We start from the raw sequence: 23,238 nt of genomic DNA on the forward strand, positions 1-23,238 counted from the left end.
AAAAGGATGACTTGCACTTACTGAAATTATGCTTGAAAAATTAAAAGTACCAATATTGCACACATAAAGTAGACGGGTAGTTAGTGTGTTAAAGCTTGCGACGTTCACCTCTGGAGCGATGAATCCTATTCATAACGATTGCTAAATTATAACATATGTATGTATATACATACATATATAAAATACCTATCCAACCCATAAGCTCTGACACAAACCAAACACGCGTATCATTTAAGATTGCGAACGGATTATGCAAATTCGATTCGAGGGCAAATCGAATTTTGCGCGACCGACGATACAAAAATTAATACAAATAATAAATATTACAAAAAAAAGTCCAAAATGTATGTCGGAAAATGTAAATTTGTCGTTTAGATATTGAACATAATCGATATTGAACGTGTGCGTGCGGCTTTATCGTACGCTTTAATTCGTTTTGACGAAATTAAATTTTTTATTTTACGATGAGACTTTTTCGGTTTCGTTTTCGTTTAATTTTATATATATTTTTTTTAAATGAATTAAATTCCCCTTTCGTTTCGATATTGAATCGCTCGTAAAGATAGCGATTCGAGGATTTTTAACGACTTTTACTGCTTGATTTTGTTTATTGTACGATAATGTCTACTTGTTGTATAAATTATTGTCTATATCTTAAATGTATGTACGTATTTATTTCTATCGTTTATAATCTTCACACCCGTTCCGTCCATTAAAAAGAAATTATACGTATAGTGTCATATTAAGTATCAGAATATATCTATAGATGGTTATTATACATATGATATAATCGTTTGAAGTAAATGTCGCAAGCTTTGTGACATATTTACATTATATTACTTCTCAGATCAAGTGCAATAATCTTGCGTTATTTATATTATTATTATAGCAATGCAGAATGACAGTATTGTTTATTTGGAATTTGTGGAAATTTGCATCACGTTTTCTAAGATAAAATATACATACATATATGTACATATATGATTTAAATACCGCTTATATTGTAGTATGTTATCAAACAAATTCGCAGAGTATTGGTAGTACATATACATACATATATCAATTGAAACAAAAGCTTTTTAAGAACTACATACATGTATGTATAATACATATATACATATATATCATCATCATCCACTGCTAAATAAAGGCCTCTGTAACAAGCTTCAATTCGTGTCTGTTTTGGGCAACTATAATTTCAACCACCCATCACCCCTGTGGCCTCCCTTACATTCTTTAAAAAATCTCTCGGGTACCATTCGAGCACTTGCTTAGTCCATTTATAGTCTGTTCTTCTAGTTATGTGATCCACCCATTTTAATCTCTTTATTTCATTATATTATTTTTCCATGTATTTCGTTACCTATTCATAATGCCGAGTATACAACGTTACATATGTACGTCTTTGCGTGCATATACATATGTAGATGTATGCATCATCATTCACATCATCCACATCATCTACGGCCGTCACCGTTTTGCGCAACTCTCATACATCTCACCTCACACATTTTCTTGATTTCGTCTACCCATTTTCCCTGCGGTCTTCCTTTTACCCTTTTGCATTCTCCCGGGTACCATTCTAGCACTTATTTTGTCCACCTTTCGTCCATTCTTCTAGCCACGTGGCCCACTCATTTTTTTTCATTTCAATCTCTTTTCTTCACTCTATCCACTATATCCACCACTCTTGTCATACTAAGTATTCCGGTTCCTGTCTTTCCTAGTTATGCCAATCATACGATTTTCCATACATTGTATGCTTGGCATAATTTGGTGCATTGGATTCTGTGTAGCAACTTGGCGTTCAATGTCTAAGTTTCATACGTCATCACTGGTAAAACACATTGATCGAAGATATTTTTCTTCGGGCGAAGTGGCATTTTTTATATAATATATATGCATACATTAGGATAATTGCAATGATATTTTGCATTTCAATAAAATATGTCTTTAAATATATGTACATATGTATGAAATCAACATTGTTTGACCAAGTTTCATAAAAAAGATTGAGAATGTACTTATGTATAAAGTAATCAGAAAAATATTTAACGGTTGAAAATACTATAATGCTGATTAAAAAGAACTGATAATGAATTGAGTATTGTTCGAAGTGAAACATAATATTGGCCGTTTTGCGTTCATATTCGAAACGGCCATTTTACGGCGGATTATCGTCGATCTGAGAGGGTACTCTAAAATGTTGCCGATATTTCCAATTGCATATTGATATACTCAATGGGTGGCTTTATGAGGTCATAAAGTCGTAAAAGAGCCAGAAACGACACTCTTCCTTATCGAATGGATGGTGGACAACTCGCTAGGGGCCATTTGGCGACACACTCTTTGATGCCAGCGTTTATGGAAAGGAGATTTTCCGTATAAAAACGATAATATACAATGAAAAAAATGCATCGAACACTTTATGCACATTATAATAATAATATTGAGTTTCGTGCTGCCTGCGAGCGGTATCGTTATTTTTATGCCGAATGGATAAAAGGTTCCAAATTTTTACATGTAAAGTCGTTCAGGCAATGTGAGAAATATTCAAATTCGATGCATAAAATTCAAATTTGTGTATTTTTTCCTTTTTTTTTTGATATGCATTTTGAGCATTGGTGTTTTGGCGAAAATTCTTGATTTTTTTTTGGCATCCGAATGTCTGTCTGGTTATGATTATGATAATACCAAATAAATAAAATAATAATAATTTATATTTGCATTAGAATTAATACATTTGTAGTTTGGAATTTGGTTTACTTAATAGATTTTCGGGACTGTATAAAAGTCAATACATAAGTTTTAAGTTTTTAACTGTTTTACTGTAACCCAAAAAGTACTTTTTGATTTGATATACATATAAAGGCTAAGTGGTGTGATATATAAACCGTAAAAAAAGTGCAATAATTTATATGGCTTGGTTTTTTTCAACAAACGGTTAGTAAATTTTATGAAAATTTTGCGATAATAGCGTACTTTATAGATAAAAAAAAATGGTGTGTAAATCATTTGTTTGCTTAGGTATTTTTTGACAATCAGACATTAGTCAAGCAGTTAGTGATTAACTAACTGATCAAATCAAACGAAGTTACTGATCAAATACATACAGGCCATATATGTACATATGTACATACATTATTATATAGGCTTAGTAAAAATTGGCTTTAATTTAAATGTGCTTATTATTATTATATTGTGTTTAAGAAAAAAACGTTCGACTTCAACTACATATGTACATTCATTAATGACAGTCGAGTCATATTATTATTATTTTTTTTTAATAAAAAACATATTCAAGGCACCCAAATTACTAAATTTCATTTCCTTAAATTTTTCATATAAATATTTACTTGTATGTACTTTTTCTTTTCACAACAAAGTAAATAATGCATAACTATATTAAGATTTATACATTTATCGTTTACAGTGAAATTATAACATCAGCGAAATTATATTTTCACTAGTGACATCATAATTTGACTGAAAATAAAAATTTCACTGCAACATATTTATTTATTTATACAAATACGGCCGCAAGGACAATTAAACCATAATACAATAGAACATTAAATAAATAAATGATATGAAAACAATAAAATAAAATGCATTTAGCCTTTGTACATGTTAGAGAAATGATAATATATCATTTTTTTTTAAATTTTGTTCACAATATTAAATAGATCAAATTGGGTAAAGTCATTTCCCAATTTATGAAGTCTGGATAACGTTGAATTTTCGTTAAAATTTGTGTACCTATTTATATACCTATAGGTAAATAAATAGGCTCTCAAGTCAGTTATTCTTTTTTAGATTAGAGCAATATTAATTACTGATACAAATTCATACGTTATAATAAATATTGAACTTAAAACACATAAATTACAATTTTGTCTTATATGATTGGTTTGTAATATTTTTTATCATCTTATACTAGGAACGTGTTGGATATGAAATCATTTCATTAATATCGCAGTAAACTTTCGAACTACGTGTCGAAATCGTAGAAAGATCACCATTGTTAATCTCACCAATCGAAAAGTAAGTATATATTTTCGTAAATAAAATTGCCATCGTTACGCTTTCGTGCGCATCAAACCCTATAATGACCAATTATTCGAATGGGTTTTGTTTCGCAAGTTGTCGGCGTCGAACCGGTGAATGATACGCCAAAAAAATAAATAAAACAAACAAAAATCGTTATCGGACACCGCTTGACGGATTCCCGTCGTCGTCGCCGTCATTTTGACGTTTGACATTGACGTTTGACGTGGACGACAACGTCGTACTACAGCCTGATAATTGTCGACGTTTTTCCATGTCATTCGCTAATGTTTTTGCACCTACATACATACGGTTGAGATTTGTCGATTGAACGCTGAAGCTCTCGTTTTCCGTTTCGTCTTTTTTTTTTTGTTTTTCATACAATAAATGTCTTTTCGTGCGCTCTTCGTCGTAATTGAGTTTCACACGTTTTGCCTTAATTGTATTAATATGAATATTTTAAAATGTGACGTGTTTTACATATCATTGTTCATGTAGGTAACGACTTGTGCATGACAGTGTGTAAAACACAGACGGATTTTCATTTCGATTGTAATTGGAAAAGTGTCAGGTTGTGTTTAAATTATGTATACGGAAATTGGATTTAGGGCAGTATAATTGAATTTGTCGTTTTGCTGATTTTTCAAGGCTCAACGATGATTCGACATAATTGAATTCAATTACAGCTGTATGTAGCTGAATATTTTAAGCAATTTTTCCATAATGAGTTTAAGACATGTGTGTAGTAATATTGGGCTAAAATATTGCGGATAATTATATATTAATATTGCTTATTTAAAATCATCAGTGGATATTATATGTGTTTACATGTTATATTGAGTAAATTTATGTTCTGAAATACACTTGTATAAAAAAAAGGATTTTATCAAGTAATTTATAGAGTTGAAATATAATATGAGATTATTATCATTGTTTTCGATTTTATATTAATTTAGTATATAATCTTATAGTAATATTAAATCTTATATATTATTAAATACATATATATTCAAGTAGGTCATTTCTAGAATGTTTTTCAATAATATAAATTCTAAATACGATCTTACTAGCAGCTTTAGTTAGCTTCCAACACGAATTATCCTCGAATCAAGACATTCAGATATGAGATAAGATCGTCGTTAGAGATAAGTCGACTAGCTTCGAACGATTCAAACGAACATCTCCATTATACAACGATACTACTAAAATCATCAAGTAAATAATTGATAAATCACACTGTCATCTTTTACGATTGTCGTTTCAAACGTAATTTCAATTGATAGTAACGAAACGCAAATCAAAATTGATATGGAATATTATATACACCAATATGTATGTGTATTGATCATTTAACTTATATACCGTGTAAAGTCTCAACGTGTTGGATAAATCCCCATATGATTATTTTCTCTTTTTACATTCGGTAACGTTACGTCGGAATAATGTATACATTTATATTGAGATGTCATTGTAGACACGTTATGATTGTTTGATCAATGACTCGTTGCCGACATTCAAACGCATAATTGACCCATTTCAATATATCGGCGATTGAATACACGAAACGATGATGATGATTGTCACTTTTTTTTTTCAATCAAAGCGTACACTTTTATGTGTGTAATTTCTTATTTTAACTTCTTTGAATCGATATTCGCCGACGAGGCGTTACTGATGATTTTCGCCGAAGCTTGTCATAATAATACGACGTGGTGAGATTTTGACGTGTGCCATTCTGGACGTTCACCAGATGAATTATTATTATTCGTTTAATTAATTTTTATTGCTCTCCCCGGGTGGGGGGGGGGGGGAGGAGGGGAGAAATGTTTGTATGGTAATGTTCCAATAAAGTGCACGCAATGGTGGGGTTTTTTTTCACTCGGTCGGTTCGTTTGTAATAAATATATTGCAGTGTAAATGTGAAACGGGTGGCGGATAGGTTAGGGTAAGTGTATAGGAGAGTACGCATTTTTGATATATGAAACTTCATTCGAATTAATAGCGCATTCGTGTGTGCTCAATATTAAGCCGTAGTCGGTGAATTTCACCTTTTCTGCCTATAAAATATATTTGAGCGGTTAAAGAGCCGTAATCTGATTCGGCTTTAACGCGATACAGTCCGCGGTTTAGGGGTTAAAGCACCGCCTATATTATATTGTGTTTAAAAATTATACGCAAAGTATTATTACGAGTTGAATGTTTACGTTTATAGCTTCGATGAAATGCTCACGGGTTTGTTAGATATTTGATGTATTTTAAGCAGCTTTAAAATACTCGTAATACTTTTGTATTAGAAGTGAATATAATTTGAACTTGGATTGCTGACAATATTAACCGTGAACAATGTTCTTCAACTTGATTTTATATCAATTCTTTTCATTTATTTGTTTGGTTTATATGCATGTGCTAATAATTCAAATGATATGCTAACTTCAATGTAGACATGCTAAACAACAGTAGATGCGTTTTGTTTGCAAAGCTTATTAGCTTATATACAAGAAGTCATTCTTAGATGGCAAAATATTCATTTTTTGAACAATGTCTTTAAAAATGTAAGAAAATCTTAACTGTTTTTTTTATATTTAGGTTTAATTATAAACCTATCAATACAATAATATATTTAGAACGCCTATTTTAAAAATTGATTAAATTTCTGTTAGATATACATATGTACATATGTATTTGATTGCCAAAAATCTAAGATTATCTCAATCTTAAAATTATTTTACAATAATTTTATTAATTAACATTTTAGATAGATTAATTGATACAACATTTTCAATAAGTCAGATTTATAACGTGGTTTAAAGACATTATAAAAAATGTAGGCAAAAATAAATCGAAATCGAGGAAAAGTCCTTCAAATTGAACGCAAACAAATAATTCAATATGTTGATATAATATGTGAAATAAAATTTAATTTAATCTACATACATATTATACATATATGCCTTTATGTATAAAAAGGTTTATATCTAGATTTAAATGTAAGAAGTGTCTATATCAAAATGTGACAGATTAATTGGCAAGAACTTGAAAATTATTATGTTTTAAGTACATATGTGCAATGCAAAACAAAGATTAATGCTAGGTAAAAATGAGATCAATTAACCAGCAGTATAGATCAGTGGTTTCAATTGTGTTGTCACAGGTTCAATCCCCTGGCTTTGTGCTGTTGGCCGGAAATTAGATATGTGAAACCAAGGTTGATAGTTTCCTATCAGAGTTTGTAAAATGTATCTGATTTCATTGAAACGGTTCCAAAGAAATGGCAATTCTGTCCTATTTCTCACAAAGTTCGAGTTTACAGTATCTCGAATTTGTTGATTAATAAACTGTCAATAGATGTCTCTATGATTGTCAACCAATGTTTGTAATTGGCCTTGAATAATACTTATTTACAATATTTGACATTGATATATACATATGTCATCTAAATAAAATAACTGGTTGTATATCTGTATATAAACAAATAAAAAATATAATAATGTGACATATTTTTCGGTCTGCTTTAGAGTATACATACATACATACATAGTTGATAGATTGCTAGCAAGTAATTAGTTATGTAGTTACGAGTTAGGCAGTTAATGCGCCACCATGGTCGAAAATATAATATAATAGAGAAAAGAAAAAAAATCATAGAGACAAAAATATATTAATAAATAATCATTAAAAACAATAGCATTAATAATAGTATATAAAGTAAAAATATCAATTGAACAGTATACATAGTATGAAATGTCTTGAACAATATATAAAAACCTGCTGTAAATACAAAACATCCCTGCGAGGCCCAAATGGAAGAGAGAAGATTAAAATTCCACTTATACATCACATACAATTATAAAAATAAGGATGAAAGCAGGCTACCAGACAGTTAATCTACGCTCACTAAGGTGGAAAATATCACATTCAGGCTCGAATTTTGCGTGGAAAATATCACATTGAGAAGTCGGATAGCTATTGGAATAGGGGCCATTCGATAAAGAACTGTGCGAGCAGAGGTGCAACCATCAAATGATGGATCACCTGGCTAGAAGAATAGATGAAAGGTCTACAAAATAAGTGCTGGAATGGTAGTCAAGAGAATTTCAAAGAGTGAAAGGAAGGCTGTAAGGAAGATAAATGTATGAAATTTGAAAAATGTATGGGGTGAGATAGATAAGACGAATGGAAGCATGTTGGAGAGGTCTTCAACCATCAGTGAATGGCTGTAAATTATGACGGTGTATATTGTTCAGCATTTAAATATACAACTGTATAATATGTAGGTATAATTTGCAAGTCGAAAGTCTAATTACATAAAGCGAAGCGAAGACGACCAAATAAAAATATCGTACATGTAAATTGAATGTATCGAACACTCACGTATCAATTGTACGCTTTATTTTTCAGCGAAATCCAAAAATACAGTTGTAATAATTTATTTCGACGTGTTCGGAAATCGAGTCGGGAAAACGGCCACGTCAGAATGCTCTTGCCGTTCATCAATTATTATCGAAACTAAATAATCCCGACCAACCGTGAAATGAACATTGACAGTTCGATTCTATATAAAAATACGTCAAAACTCCATTAAAATTGAACCGTCGCGACGCGTTCGAAATAGCCACTATATAATAGTATAGCGGTTTAATGTATGCGCATAAATTAGCGTTCGCATTTTCATAAATTCGCCGGTGAAAAATAAATGTCGCCGGGACAAATTTAAACATTATTCAGATTGTTGAGATAAAACGGTAAAAAATAAAAAAAATATTAAAAAATAAAATAATAATAATGGTAGTCGCACGCGTTCGCCATTTGCACTAATTAATATACATCGACTGTCGTTTCACTTTCGTGCGAGTTTACTTTCTTCGACAGTCATTATTATTATTAATAAGCGGTTGAAACTAACGGTTAAAACCCACGAGTTAGTTATTACAGAGCGGTTTTCGTTATAATTTCGTGAAAATGGGCGGTAAAGTGTAGCAGTATAAATTTTGAAAGCATCCAAGAAAATTCACTAAACGATAGAATGAATTATGATGAATATTTTCTTTGAAACTTTGACGTCAAAATAAATGTTGCTTAAATGATAATATATTACGTACAATTAAAAAAAAATGTTTAAATTTATACCTATTTATAATATAATTATTTGTTTATTCTAAACGTGCGCCCGCTGTTAGTTTTGCGAATTTACATCAGCAATCGACAATATATAATAGCCTATAATTAAAATATAAAGTTTGATGGTGTATTATGAAATTATGCAAACGTATTCGGTGTAATTTGCATGCTTGAAAAATTCATTCGAATAAAACAATATCGATAATTTACAAAAGTTTGACGTATTTTGTAATTTCGATGAGAATTATCATACATAGTAATTTTCGCCTCAGAGACATCGTCGCTGAATTTTATATCAATTAAATCCATCATCTGCTATTTGATTGATGACAATGATTTATATCGAACGTATCTTTACAATATTAATATTCAAGTTAAAGGCGACGAAATAATCATGTCGAAATGAATGTAAACGATTTTCATATACATACATAAATATAACGCATATATCCCTATCAATATGAGATTATTTTTATTATTTCTTCATAATCTACAGCCGCTCACCATATACTGCTGGATAAAGGCCTCTCCAACAAGCTTCCACTCGTTTCTGTTTTGCGCAACACTCATCCATCTTACCCACACATTTTCCTTATTTCGTCTACCCGCGGTCTTCCTTTTAACCATTTGAATTCTCTTGGGTGTCATTCTAGTACTTATTTTGTCCACCTTTCGTACATTCTTCTAGCCACGTGGCTCGCTAACTTTAATTTCAATCTCTTTTCTTCACTTTATCCACTATATCCACTACTCTTGTCATACTTCTCACCAAAGTATTTTGTTTCCTGTCTTTCCTAGTTATACTAATCATACAACGTTCCATACTTTGTATGCTTGGCATAACTTGAGTGCATTGGATTCTGTGTAGCAACTTGACGTTCAATGTTCAAGTTTCACACCCATATGTCATCACTGGTTAAACACATTTTCGAAGATCTTTTTCTTCAGGCAACGTGGCATTTTTTTATCATGCATATGTACATATGAAAAACGGTTAGTATATATATCAGTGGCGTGCGGTAAAACTCTCTCTCCCCCCCCGTCGTATATCTTCACTTAATTTGCGCGAGCAGGATACAAGAGCAACAGGCTTTTCCTCCCTTATCCTGCGCGCACACATTAAACAAGGCTGTATGGCAAAAAGAGAGATAATTTAACCGCATTCCACTGATATATATATATATATATATATATATATATATATATATATATATATATATATATATATATATATATATATATATATTATATATACATTGTATCGTTTACCATGCACCCTTTTTTTTGATCTTTCGATTTTCGATCTTTGCCTTCTGATATTTGTTTTTTCGACTTTTCCACTTTCGGTGCCGTGCGGTAGACCCTATTTTTTATATAATACATATATGCATACATTAGGATAATTGCAATGATATTTTTCATTTCAATAATATATGCCTTTAACACCTTTTCACCTTTCGTCCATCCTTCTAGACACGCGGCCCGCCCATTACCATTACAATATCTTCACTTTATCCACTACCCGTGTCATACCTCTCACCCACGTATTCCTCTTCCTGTATATCCTCGTTATGCCAATAATATAGCGTTCCATACTTCTTTGAGTGCATTGCACTTTGTGTAGCATCTTGACGTATAATGTCCAAATTTCGCATCCATACGTCATCACTGGCAAAACGCATTGTTCGAAGATCTTTTTCTTCAGGCTCTTTATTATACCTTACATATGTAGTTATACGGGTCTACGTGACGAGCCAGAATGTTAAATTACAGAAAACACAAATATCGGAAGGCAAAGATCGAAAATCGAAAGATCTTAAGCCGAAAGATAAAAAAAGGGTGCATGGTAAACGGTACATACTCACGTATGTACCGTTTTGTATTCTGCGCGCGCACATTAATACGGGAGGAAAAGCCTGTTCCTCTTGTTCCTGTTGTATCCTGCTTGCGCAAATTAAGTGAGTATGTACCGTTTACCATGCACCATTTTTTTTTGATCTTTCGACTTAAGATCTTTCGATTTTCGATTTTTGCCTTCCGATTTTTGTGTTTTCTTTAATTTAACATTCTGGCTCGTCACGGAGACCGGTAGTTATACATATGTAGCTGAACCCGGCATGCTTTGCTATGCCACAGTAACGCGTGCAATTCCCGTGATTATTTCGAAATACATTAATGATTCTTTATAAAACAGCCACTCTGGTCCACTGATTTGAATCCAAAATCTGGTGCCGTTTAGTGTGTTCAAAATCGGATGTAGTTCGAAGGTTTAATGTGTTCAGTGATACGTCAATCGATCGGTGTCGTGTTGTAGTATTGTTTTTTTACTACTGACGTCCGTCAGTGAGTCGTCAGTGAGGCGTCAGTGTTGTTTGAGTCCGTGCTATAGCCAGGAGCAAGTTGGCGGAGGGCGGAGCCCTAAATCGAGCTTCCTGCCCATTGGTTGACGTCAAAACCAGAGGGAGGAGGGCACTCTCTGAGGGTGCACTCACTCATGACGTCACACACTATCGACTGTTGACCCCCTCATGTCAGAGCACTTGGACTTGTAGGTCGTAAATGTTGATGAAATGGAATGGTACGGTATTTTTTGAAGGACTTGTACTATATAGACACGTTGCACTCTTTTCACTTATTTATTTTTTACATAGATATATATCAGGAAGGCCTTACTGGTAAACCAAAATGCGCCTTCCTGGCCAATTACAAATTACAATCCAGGATTTTTATTAAAAGTCGTTGAATTACGGGACACTGAAAAACTTGCAAATTAACAAGACATCTATGAATTGTACATAAATTTTATTGTACATTAATCATACTCAAATAGTGGTGATATAGTAGGTAGGAAGGATTTTTAGCCAATTATTAATTACGAGACACTTAAAAACTCGATTATTAACGAGACATCTATGAGTTTTAAACCTGTACATACATTTTATTGTCCATTTATCATACTCAAATAGTGGTGAAATAGTAGTTAGGATGGTTTAGCCAATTTAATGCAGGAACCGTTTCAACAATGAAATCAGAAAAATTGTCAAACTCTGATAGGAAACGATCGACTTGGAGTCACAAATATCCAAGTCTGACCAGCAGCATTACATGTATACTCAAAATAAATTATTTTCAATCGAGATCAACTCACCGGATCGAACCCGGCGCTTCTCGGTGCTAGGCAAAGGGCCAAGATCTGCGCCATGCTGCTGGCTATTTATATATTTAATATTTTAGATTAAGATTTTTAAATTATATAATATCTGGAAAATATCGGTGATTAGCTAATTTATAGTATACAAATTTATAGAGAAAATTGGCAAACTCTAATAAAATCACAAATATCCAAGTTTGACCAGCAGCACTACAGATATACTCAGAAAAATTATTTTTAATCGAGGTCAGCTCACGGGATCGAACCTGGCGCCTCTCGGTGTTAAGCAGAAGCTTAACGACCGAGCTATGCTGCTGGCTAAATCCTTTCAAAACCAATTCCCTAAAATATTTCTATCTAAAGCGTGTTTATCGTGCACTTAACGGGGAGCTGGATGAGGTTGATCTATTCGGTATTTCCTTACAACAATTCAGGACTGACAGGAGAGTCTTGATTGATACCTTTATATTTCTATTTCTATTATATATTATATTATATTTATTCTTTATCTAATTATATTATATCCAGTGGTGTAGTCGGGTCAGGTCACTTATTTTTGAGCCAAGTCACCGCCCTGGTACTTTGATATAAAAATTGTTTTTCCAGTACAATTAAATGGCAGCAAGGTCTAGTGGTGAATGTTGAATTTTTTCGTACTTGATGTTACGAGTTCGACTCCCGCTAAGTCTCGCTGTTGGCCAGACCTTGGTTTGTCGAGGTCGATCGTTTCTCATCATAATTTTCCAATTTTTCTTATTTTCATTGAAACGATTCTTGTAAAATTGGCGTTTCCTTCCCAATTTTCTGTTGCGAACCTTTAGTTGTTGTTATATCTTAGGTTTCACCATATTGCTTACCATAGATGTCTCTGTGGTTGTTTATCGAATATAAAATTCGTATTGTTACTATTATTATTATTAGACTTATTAGTATTATTATTTATTTATTATTATAATAATAATAATTATTATTATTATTATTATTTATTATCAGTAATATTTATATATTTTTTTTTTTTTACTATTTTTCAATATATTTTTTTTTTATTATTGGCGTTGGGGATTGCACTATTCTCCTCATCGTCTGGAATAAAAGCTATTAATTATTATTATTATTATTATTTCAGTAAAAAAAAATGCTATCATCATTATTTACCATGCTTTTCAGTATATGGTTTTTCATTAGGATTTTACAAAACCATATTTTTTTTATTTATTTACTATATGTACTTGAAACACTAACAGTTTTTGGAACAAAATAGGTATTAATTTAATTTATTCTTGACTCACGATCCTACTGTGGACAACGATAATACTTTGTAAGTAAATAATTTTTAACAATGATAATTTGTAAATTTTGGTAGCAAAGGCCCATTTTGGGGCCCCCAAAATGGGCCTTTATTGTATGCGCGCGCTTATTTTTATTGTATGATAAACCGCCGCTGACTGTGTATTATGGTGCGTACGCACCAAGCCAACGAACGGCCCACAGGCCAACTTTAAAAACCAGTAGCGTACAAAATATCGAAATAAAAATTAAATTTAAAAATTGAAATTAAATATCAAAATTAAAACTATTATTATTATATTAAAATTAAATTCAAGTATCAAAATAAAATTATAATCTGTTATTATAATTGTAAAATTATAATTGAAAGTTAAAACAGAACATGCACAATTTAAATAAATTTTCGAGATTGACCTAAAATTAGATCATCAACAATCACATACAGGTAATCCTCGACTTTTGTTTGTCGAAGATGTTTTGACTTACGAAGATACGCACTAAGATCGAAAAAAAATCAAAGAATTATTATTTTTACTTCCCCGTAATGCGCAGTTACTGAGAATATATCATGTATTAGTATGGGTGATCCAACGATTTTTGCTAACCCGGGGTGTTGTCGGTCACATCAAACGGATTTTTTTATTCTTCAATTGTTTCTCTCGTCGAAATAAATCAAGTAATTAAATCATTTCAGAGGTAAAATTTACCGGATAATGTGTGATTATTAATTTTATTTCGACGAAAGAAAAAAAACCCTTTGACAAATCACCGACATCCGACACCGCGTTTTTTTATGAATTGTTTTTTTTTTATCGATCATCCAAGTGGAAATACAGTAACATCTCGTGACGACTTTAACAATATTTTTTTTCGCTCGTACGCAGAGAAATTATAATATTTCTCTGGTTTTAAATGCGGTATCGTCGTAATTCAAAATATTGTTGTAATTCAAAACATCAACGATGATCTAATTTTAGCTCAATCTCGCTCTTTAGCTTGATTTTGATATTTAATTTCAATTTTAAAATTTAATTTTTATTTCGATATTTTGTACGCTACTGCTGGTTAAAAAGTTGGCCCAAAATCGTCGTTGGTTTAGTCCGTAAGCATCATTATACTATCTTTTTTTTTGCCATATTCTCTGTATGTATTTACATTTGGGTACCAGTGACGTACGGTGGGTGTTGAGTTTGGGTGTGCTGTGTATGAAAAATTAATTTTAAGCGTTATTGAAAAATTCTAAAGAGCGAAGAATCGAATTAATGTTTTAAAAAATATAAAATTTTTTAATTTTTCATACACGGCACACCCAACATCAACATCCCCCGTTCGCCACTGTATTGGGTACATCGAAAACAGCGAATTTTGGAATTTGGAAACCCTTCTAGTTGGAAAAGATGTATTGTATCATGGGGAATCCATAAAAAATAGTGTAAAATTTCTAAAACATATACTATATATGTATATAATGCTGCCAGCCCCTTCATGTTTGTGAAAATCATAGATTTTACCGATACTCGAAGGTTTTTTTATTTAACCCTTTGACTGCTACAACAACGATAAATCGTTGTTTTGAAATCAGCGAAGATTGCGAACGACGATCGTTGTTGTCGTTATTAATTGTCGTATTTCAATACTTTCTGTGAGCCGCCAGCGCAACAGTGGCACGAAAATTTTTTTTTATATACGTATTTATATTTATTTTGGTAAAAGTGAAAACCCTCGACAGGGCGGAGATCGCTAGGTCGGAAGGGAGGCTCGGTCGACCCGCTCCATCCTGTGATTGGCTACTTTTCGCGATGCCAATAGTATTGCCGTGCCCTGAATTAACTCGACTTTTACCTGATGAAATACTCAAACATATACTGCCTGGTTCACATATAATTTCGGACGGTTGGTCAGCGTACGGAAATATTCCACATGCTGCGAATGGAATATACACGCATTCGTTTGTGGTTCAATACAGATGCATCTAAATATGAATCAAAATGGGCGAAAAAAAAAACTGAACTTGAGAAGACGTGAGAAACGATGTTTAGTCAGTTTTTTTTTTTGGATAAATAGGATATGATCAGGGTACAAGGCTTTTATTGTCTTTTTATTATAATAATTTAATCTTTGTATTTTAAATAAAGTCAGAATAGAAAGTAGTATCAGTTGTAAATTTCATCTATTTATGTTGGTATAATACAAAATTATTAAATATTTTTAATTCGCTTAAAATAAATAACTAAGCATAGAAAAATATTTGTAACACATTTCATATTTACAGTGTATATTTCACATTTAAAATGAAATTTTTACACCTTTCGGTGTAAAATTTTAATGTAAACAAAACTTCACATACAATACTGTCAAAATACATAATTCAAATAAGGAGAATAGGTAACATAAAAATACACTTAAGCGACAGAAAAAATACAAGGTGCCATTGTCTAGATTGTACAAATTCAAACACGTCGAATATGACTTCGACCAGTTTGCCAAAAGACAATGAAGTAACTCATTCGTCCATCTGCGACACATCGCATAAATTAATTAATAATACGATATTCATTAACGCCTCGAAAAAAATTCAAATTACAACATTATCACGAGTTTTTCGTGCGTATTTTTTTTTTGCCACGATCGAAACATATCGCTACTGTGCGAATATTCATAATTATAATTTATAATGCTACTGCATATAAATACATACATAAGAACATTTGGCACAATCAGATATTCTCTCTTCGGGATCGTTAAAATAAATTAAAACCGAGGTGGCGTGTTTCCGAGAAGCATTTTACATTAAAAATTAACGAAATCCGACTAATCGATGTTTCGATTTGGCGTGCATAACTCGACCAGATCTCAGAGTAAATTCTTCAATAGAAATAAATAAATAAAATAATACAAACGATGGACGATTTTGTGTATTTCTTTTAGCGTTGAAAAAAAAAACAATATTAATACTGTGTATCGTTATCACACCAATATACATAACTGGTTGTATCATTCTTTAGTGGTTTCAAGGCCGACAGGTATCTGACCGTTGGACATGTGTATGTACATGAAATGTTCGGTGAATTATTATGACTATGCTACATAGTTACGAGTGTGATGCTGATGAGACTGTGAGTGAATACCGAGAAATTTAATTGAACGTTAATTGTTTGCGCGGTCGCGAGCGGGTTGATGCCGTACACATGTACTTGTTTTAACATTTGGAGTTATTTAACATTTTAATCACCGTCGCGAACTCATTTGCATGTTTTGAACGTGGCGTGAAAAATGCTTTGAAGATTGTTAAATAGAGATTGCAGTTAATTGTTTCAGTAAAAAAATATATATAATACAATGTATGGCAGGGCTTGGGGTTCATCTTGAGCGTGTTTGATTTTTTTTTGTGGAAATTTTATATTATAAGATGATATTTTTGCGAGTATTGTGATACATTCAGATTCTTTTTCAATGAGTAATAAATAAAATGAATTTAATATGAAAATTTCTTATCTGTAGATATGATTTGAGATTATTATTAAATACTGTTAACATTTTTTATCAACGAATAATATAAAGTTAAATTATCCAGCATTGAACGTCAACAGCTCGGCACACAATTGCACGGAAAAGACTACGGTCGAAAACACACTGAATAGTACGGAACGTCACGTCCTTGGCTTCACGCTGTGACAGTGGGTGTTCCCCAAACCGAACACGCGCAGATTGCATATGTTTCTACATTTCTTCAAATATGAGATTCACCGTTATCTATCACTGTCAAGCAAGGATAAATATGTACAAGGATAAAAATCACCGAAAACACTCCAGGGGGTGATTTTTGGGACTGTGTTCCATGTACATATATGGGTTAGGGGTGCTGCGTTTTTTCCCATGTTTAAAAGTATCTAAAATAAAACACGTACCACGTACCACTCAGTGTGTTTTCGCCCTACTTCTATTCGGCACGTTCGAGCTTGTTTTGTAGGAATGCAAGGCAAAATCACCTTACATATACATACATATGTACATTACAGAGCGTGACAATGCTGTCACAATATGACGTTTCCGAAAATATTCAAATGAACATAGCAGCACTTTCGTTAGCACGTCATGCATGAATATTTCCACAGTGGCCAAAGAAAACCGACATGTTTCGGTGACATGTACTGCTGTATGTTATGAACAGATCGTGTCGGTTACTTCTCTTACAGATACGCCACTAGCACATTACGGAATATATGAACGTGTCCATATAAAATAAATAAAATAAATAACATATAAAAAAATAAATAAATAAAATATAAAATGTAACAAAGAATATTTTTTTTACTGCTATTTACGGCAGTGCCGGCTAGAGCTGGACTGGTATAAACGAACTTACACTCGTTTATGCATACTTAAATTACTAACAATACCTATGTGTGTACATATGTACATGTATTCCAAGCATTCAATAAAGTGATTGGTATTTTAATATTTCATTCATTGTCAAGTACGTTAGTGTATTTAAACTTATCAAGGCTAATTTATTTTATTATTCAAAATGCAAGAAATTGGGCACTTTGGGATTTTTTTAAATTTAAAATGTCATTGAAAAGGTGGGAATTTCATAGTGGTGCATTAAATTAGATCCTTCAAAGTTTGTAAGTGTATCAACGAGTTAAATAGTTAGTTATAAAAATTTAAATCTAAATAAACTTATCGATCTAAATTTGAAATATTGTACTAAATTGGCAGTAATACAATTTATGGTAACCCGACTTTTCCGCTAGGTCAATAAGCCCCCCGACATAACCGCACCGACATTACTGCGCGGCGACAAACCCGCGAGAGACATAATTTATTTTGATTTAGATTTCAACTTCGACTTGATTGAACTGAATCATTAGTATAGTAATAGCATTAGTGATTTCCCGCATTCAATGTTCAAAAACTTCCCGATCGTCGAGATCGAAGTCAAAATTGATATATTTTTTTTTTTATAAATTCTGGCGCGGTTTTGTCGCCGAGCGCTTTTTGCTGGGTGGTTTTGTCAGCGCGCGGCTATGTCGCTGTGGTTATGTCGTTGTGATTATTGACCGAGCGATTTTGACTGGACGCCACAACTTATACATATGTACAATATAACGGGTCTACGTGACGAGACAGAATGTTAAACGACAGAAAACGCAAATATCGGAAGGCAAAGATCGAAAATCGAAAGATCTTAAGTCGAAAGATCAAAAAAAAAAAATGGTGCATGGTAAACGGTACATACTCGCGTACATACTCACTTAATTTGCGCGAGCAGGATACAACAGGAACAAGGGGAACATGCTTTTTCTCCCATATTCTGCGCACACACATTAATACGGGAGGAAAAGCCTGTTCCTCTTGTTCCTGTTGTATCCTGCTCGCGCAAATTAAGTGAGTATGTACCGTTTACCATGCACCTTTTTTTTGATTTTTCGACTTAAGATCTTTCGATTTTCGATCTTTGCCTTCCGATATTTGCGTTTTCTGTCGTTTGGCATTCTGCCTCGTCACGGAGACCGCAATATAACTTATCCTTAACATCACTAACACATAATAATCATTATTTTTATTTCAATATTATAAAATTTCCTAATTCTGATCAAATAAAAATCTCAACGATGAGTATTGTATAATTTCATTAAATAGCTTATCTTTTGATTAAAAAAATCATTGGTCATTTCATATAAAAATAACACGTTTGATTTAAAACTAGAACCCGATATACTTCAATAATAATTTTTTGAGGTTTCGAGTGAATTTGCCCGCAACTGCGGGCTTTTCTAAAGGTTATATTTGCATAGCTTCTATAATATTCCTCAAAGCACTTGTAGCGTCAGATTTTGGAAAGTTTTCTAAGCATTTGAGAGCAGCTTCACTATGTTCGTTGAGCAACCTAACTGTATTGTCTAGAGCGGGCCCTTCTTTGACGATCTTTCTAATCTTTTCAAAATCCACCGATTCTAGGTCGTTAAATCCGGGCTTAATAAATTCATACAATGAGGGATTTTGATGCAGAGCAAACAATACCGGAGCACATACCAAAGAAAAAGTGCTCGAGTTGGGAAATGTGAAAATATTTATATCAGTAGTCGCTTGCCAAGCTAAAGCAGTGTGGCAACCGAATAGATAACCTTGAGTTTGCAAGTCTTGATCGTGTCCAGCTAGATGCAGTGCACTTTCACAGCCTCTACCAAGCAAACTACCTCCACTCAAAACATTCCTCATCGTCCATTCCCTAACAGGATTCCCAATACAGTAGTTAGTATCTAAAGGAGCGAACATTCTGTCAGCTCCTAGAAGAGAGAATATTTTCAGATCTTCATTCATGCTGAAAGTAAGAGGAGATTTCTCCTCGATGGATTCAGAAGGCATTGCAATATTTTGAGGATTTCTTTCTCCGACAAACTCACTATCAGTCAAATCCCTCAAAGCGGAAGATATCAATCCGTTGACATGCGAGTTTCTGAGATTAGACAACATTCCGTTGGCCTTGACCAAGAGAAAATCACCAGTCAACAGTGCAATCTTGTTTCCAGCGACCAGATCGGTATTATTTTGCTTCAAGATGTCTTCGGTTGGATTTAGCAGTCCTGTATGGACCAGGTGACCTGTTTTAATCAGCTCAGTCAATTCTGCCAAGTTTCGCTGGTTCAGAAGAACTCCGCCGTTTTCCAGTTGATCTGAGCTCACCTTTTGTCCAGCTGCCTTTGAGATGAGGAGAATCAACAATCCCCATGTTTGAATGTTGCTTTTCTCGTCGAAGAGAAATCCTTTGGCTATTTTCAAAATAGGGTGATTGGTTCCCACCTGCAAGCAATGAGTAAATCAATGTCAAAAATTTGAATCTAAAAATGCATTACGCAAAGATTCACAAATATCAAGAACGTTCGCATTCAATCACTTTTCATTACACGAAATTATTCATTATAAATTCAATACCTCACTCTCACGACGAAATTTATTAATAACATTAAATTTTTTTGCTTTTTATGCACTCGTATATAATTTCCATATTTTACTTTTCATATCGATGTACAAACATAAGTATATTTTATACAAAGGAATATTTGCTAAAATCTCGTGACACATTTGTTCCGCACTGTCATTTTTACTTTATTTTACTGTGTTGTTTATAATGATGTAATTTCATTCGTGAAAGCGAATCGTTCTCGATATCTACGAACTGCTATTACGATCTCATTATTTTCGTATTTTTACACCGAAATGTACCGCAATTTGGTATATTGCTGTGTCACACATTTAATTGCAGCAGCGTTGGCCAATTTCTCATTAGTGTAAGTGATTTAAGACACTAAGCGATTTGACGCGACGTCTGTTCATATATAGGTATTCTTATAATGTCTCCAATTTTAAGATTTGATGAAAGTTTACTCGAAACAAAGTAAGAGTACATAGTTATCATTAGTGTCAAGGACTTTTTAGCATTAGTGGCTACACCAATGACATAATTTTTTGCATTGTGGCAATTATTTTAATATGTATATTATTATTTTACGAATTAACAAATGTTCCAACATTATATTTTTATAATTGAAGACATTATTAAAAAAATGAATTAAAGTTAATATTTAAAATTAATAAATCAAAGAAATTAGAATTTAGTTTATTACTTAAATTTGTGGCACCAAAATTCAAATTAATCAATTTGATTGAAAAATAAGTACAAATTTATATAAATAAAAATATAATAATAACTGGATTTTTTCAAACAATTTAAATATTTCACTGGTTAGAAGGAGAATTTCCAGACTTTCTAGACCAGGGAAAACGCTAAAAAAGTACTATTTTTTTAAATTGTATTTGTTTCTTAGTGAAAGTTTGTTTCTGAGTGAAAGAGGGGGGGGGGGGGGGGTAAGAATTTTAAAAATTAAATAGTTATTCTTTAAGGTGAAATTAGTAATAATATTGTAACGTGGGAACATGGGAGAGAGTCTAAGTGCATTCGTGGGTGAACAATAGAGACCCCATATTAGGGCCGGGCCGCACCGCTCAACTCGCGAACAACTTGGTTGAGGGCGACCAGACCAATGCATGGAGGTAGATGGAACATGCCGCACCCGTCAACTTGTTTGTCGCACACATTTCCATACATTTTTTCGTGTCGCGCAACAAGTCGGCCGACAAAGTTGCACGGTGCGGCCCGGCCCTTAGGCTAAAAGGACTCAGTAAGTGGCCGAACATAGGATACCCTGGGGTTCTCACAGAACAGGGCGAGTGCGGTTAGACCTACATGTAAGGCAACTTGTCCTTTATAAGGAAGTATGTACACATGATAAATCAAATATTATGGAGTGAGCGATGGTTACGTGGTTACCACTTGAATCTTTAAATAAATGCTGTAAAGCGATTTTGACCCACCAATATCTGACCCACCAATATTGACCTACCACTCAACAATATAATTTCAAAAAAATTAAGGGGGGGGGGCAGTTGAAATATTCTGTAAATTTTTTAAACTATATTTATGTACATACATACATACATATATAGGCTTATAGGACAAATATACATTATTCTTTCAAAAATCAATAACCTGATGAGCAAATCGAAATTAGTCATTCATTTTTTTAATTAAAATATATTTAAATTTCCAAATATGCATTAAATTACAGGCAGACATACAAATGTATGAATATTATAATTTTAATTATTTTTCTTCTTTTTTATTTTTTATAAGACCCCAAAATTTTTAATAAACTGCTTATAATTTAATTTTTTTTTAAATATTTGTGAAAAAAATGGCATTATTTATTTAAGGGGGGGGGGTAAATCAAATTGCCCTTAGGGATCGATTTGATCTGCCACTGTACTTGAGTCTGTATTAAAATTCGTACCTACAGTAAATTTGTTATTATTTTTTTTTTTTAATTAAAAAAAAATATATATGTATATGAAATTGAAAGCCCCTGAATACTACAAAGTACTCAAAGGCGATATAGCGCGGAACGTGGAAACGCGTAAAAATGTCGCATCGAATTATATTTTTCAAGAGAGTGAATCGGCAACGCATGAATGATTCACTCAATTATCACAAAAAAAAACACACACACAAAGCAAATACAACGCTATGGACATTTTTTTATAATTGAAATCCACATTAACAATTACAATTACAGATAAATACAAAAAAAAAAACACGAGGAGTTAAACAGTTCCCTAAATACTATGGCCGTGAATAGCGTCGTTACGACCCAACGCTTCAAACATTTGACATTTGTTTACGTAACGGGACACATTATCACAAAGTACTCACCAGCTTTTTGAGGTGCACGGCGACGTTCGCGATCTCGTCGTTCATCAACCACCGCAAATTGCCGAAGGAAGTTCCGTAGCCGACAATTTTTTCAGCATCTTTCACCACCTTGTCCCATTTGGGCTTGAAGTTGGTTTCAGCATATGAGTACTTCCTCGTCCGTCCATCGTACACGAGGGACACGCATCTCCTATACGGCAAGCGGATGCTAGCCAGCATTTCGGATTTAGGGTTCAAGGGCTTTCAGGAGTAGAAGGGCATTAGAGGTTATGTCACTCGTCGTTTGACAGACGGCAGAAACAACGCGACGCATGCGCCTGAAATATCGTGACGCGCTCTCCGACGCCGCCACTGAACAAAT

General features: G+C 33.0%; 1 protein-coding gene across 1 annotated transcript; it reads right to left on the bottom strand.

Moving 5' to 3' along the window:
• Positions 1-18,224: 18,224 nt before the first annotated feature.
• LOC143921367 (all trans-polyprenyl-diphosphate synthase PDSS2-like) lies at positions 18,225-23,227 on the bottom strand. The gene is made up of 3 exons (XM_077444621.1): positions 22,878-23,227; positions 19,132-20,410; positions 18,225-18,720 (listed from the first exon to the last, which is right to left on the bottom strand). Exons 1-2 carry the CDS (start codon positions 23,094-23,096, stop codon positions 19,391-19,393), a joined length of 1,239 nt encoding a protein of 412 aa, XP_077300747.1. The 5' UTR covers positions 23,097-23,227; the 3' UTR covers positions 18,225-18,720; positions 19,132-19,390.
• Between the last annotated feature and the right edge of the window lie 11 nt (positions 23,228-23,238).

This window comes from Arctopsyche grandis, chromosome 13 (assembly GCF_051622035.1).
Source record: "Arctopsyche grandis isolate Sample6627 chromosome 13, ASM5162203v2, whole genome shotgun sequence".
In the NCBI taxonomy this organism is placed as follows: domain Eukaryota; kingdom Metazoa; phylum Arthropoda; class Insecta; order Trichoptera; family Hydropsychidae; genus Arctopsyche; species Arctopsyche grandis.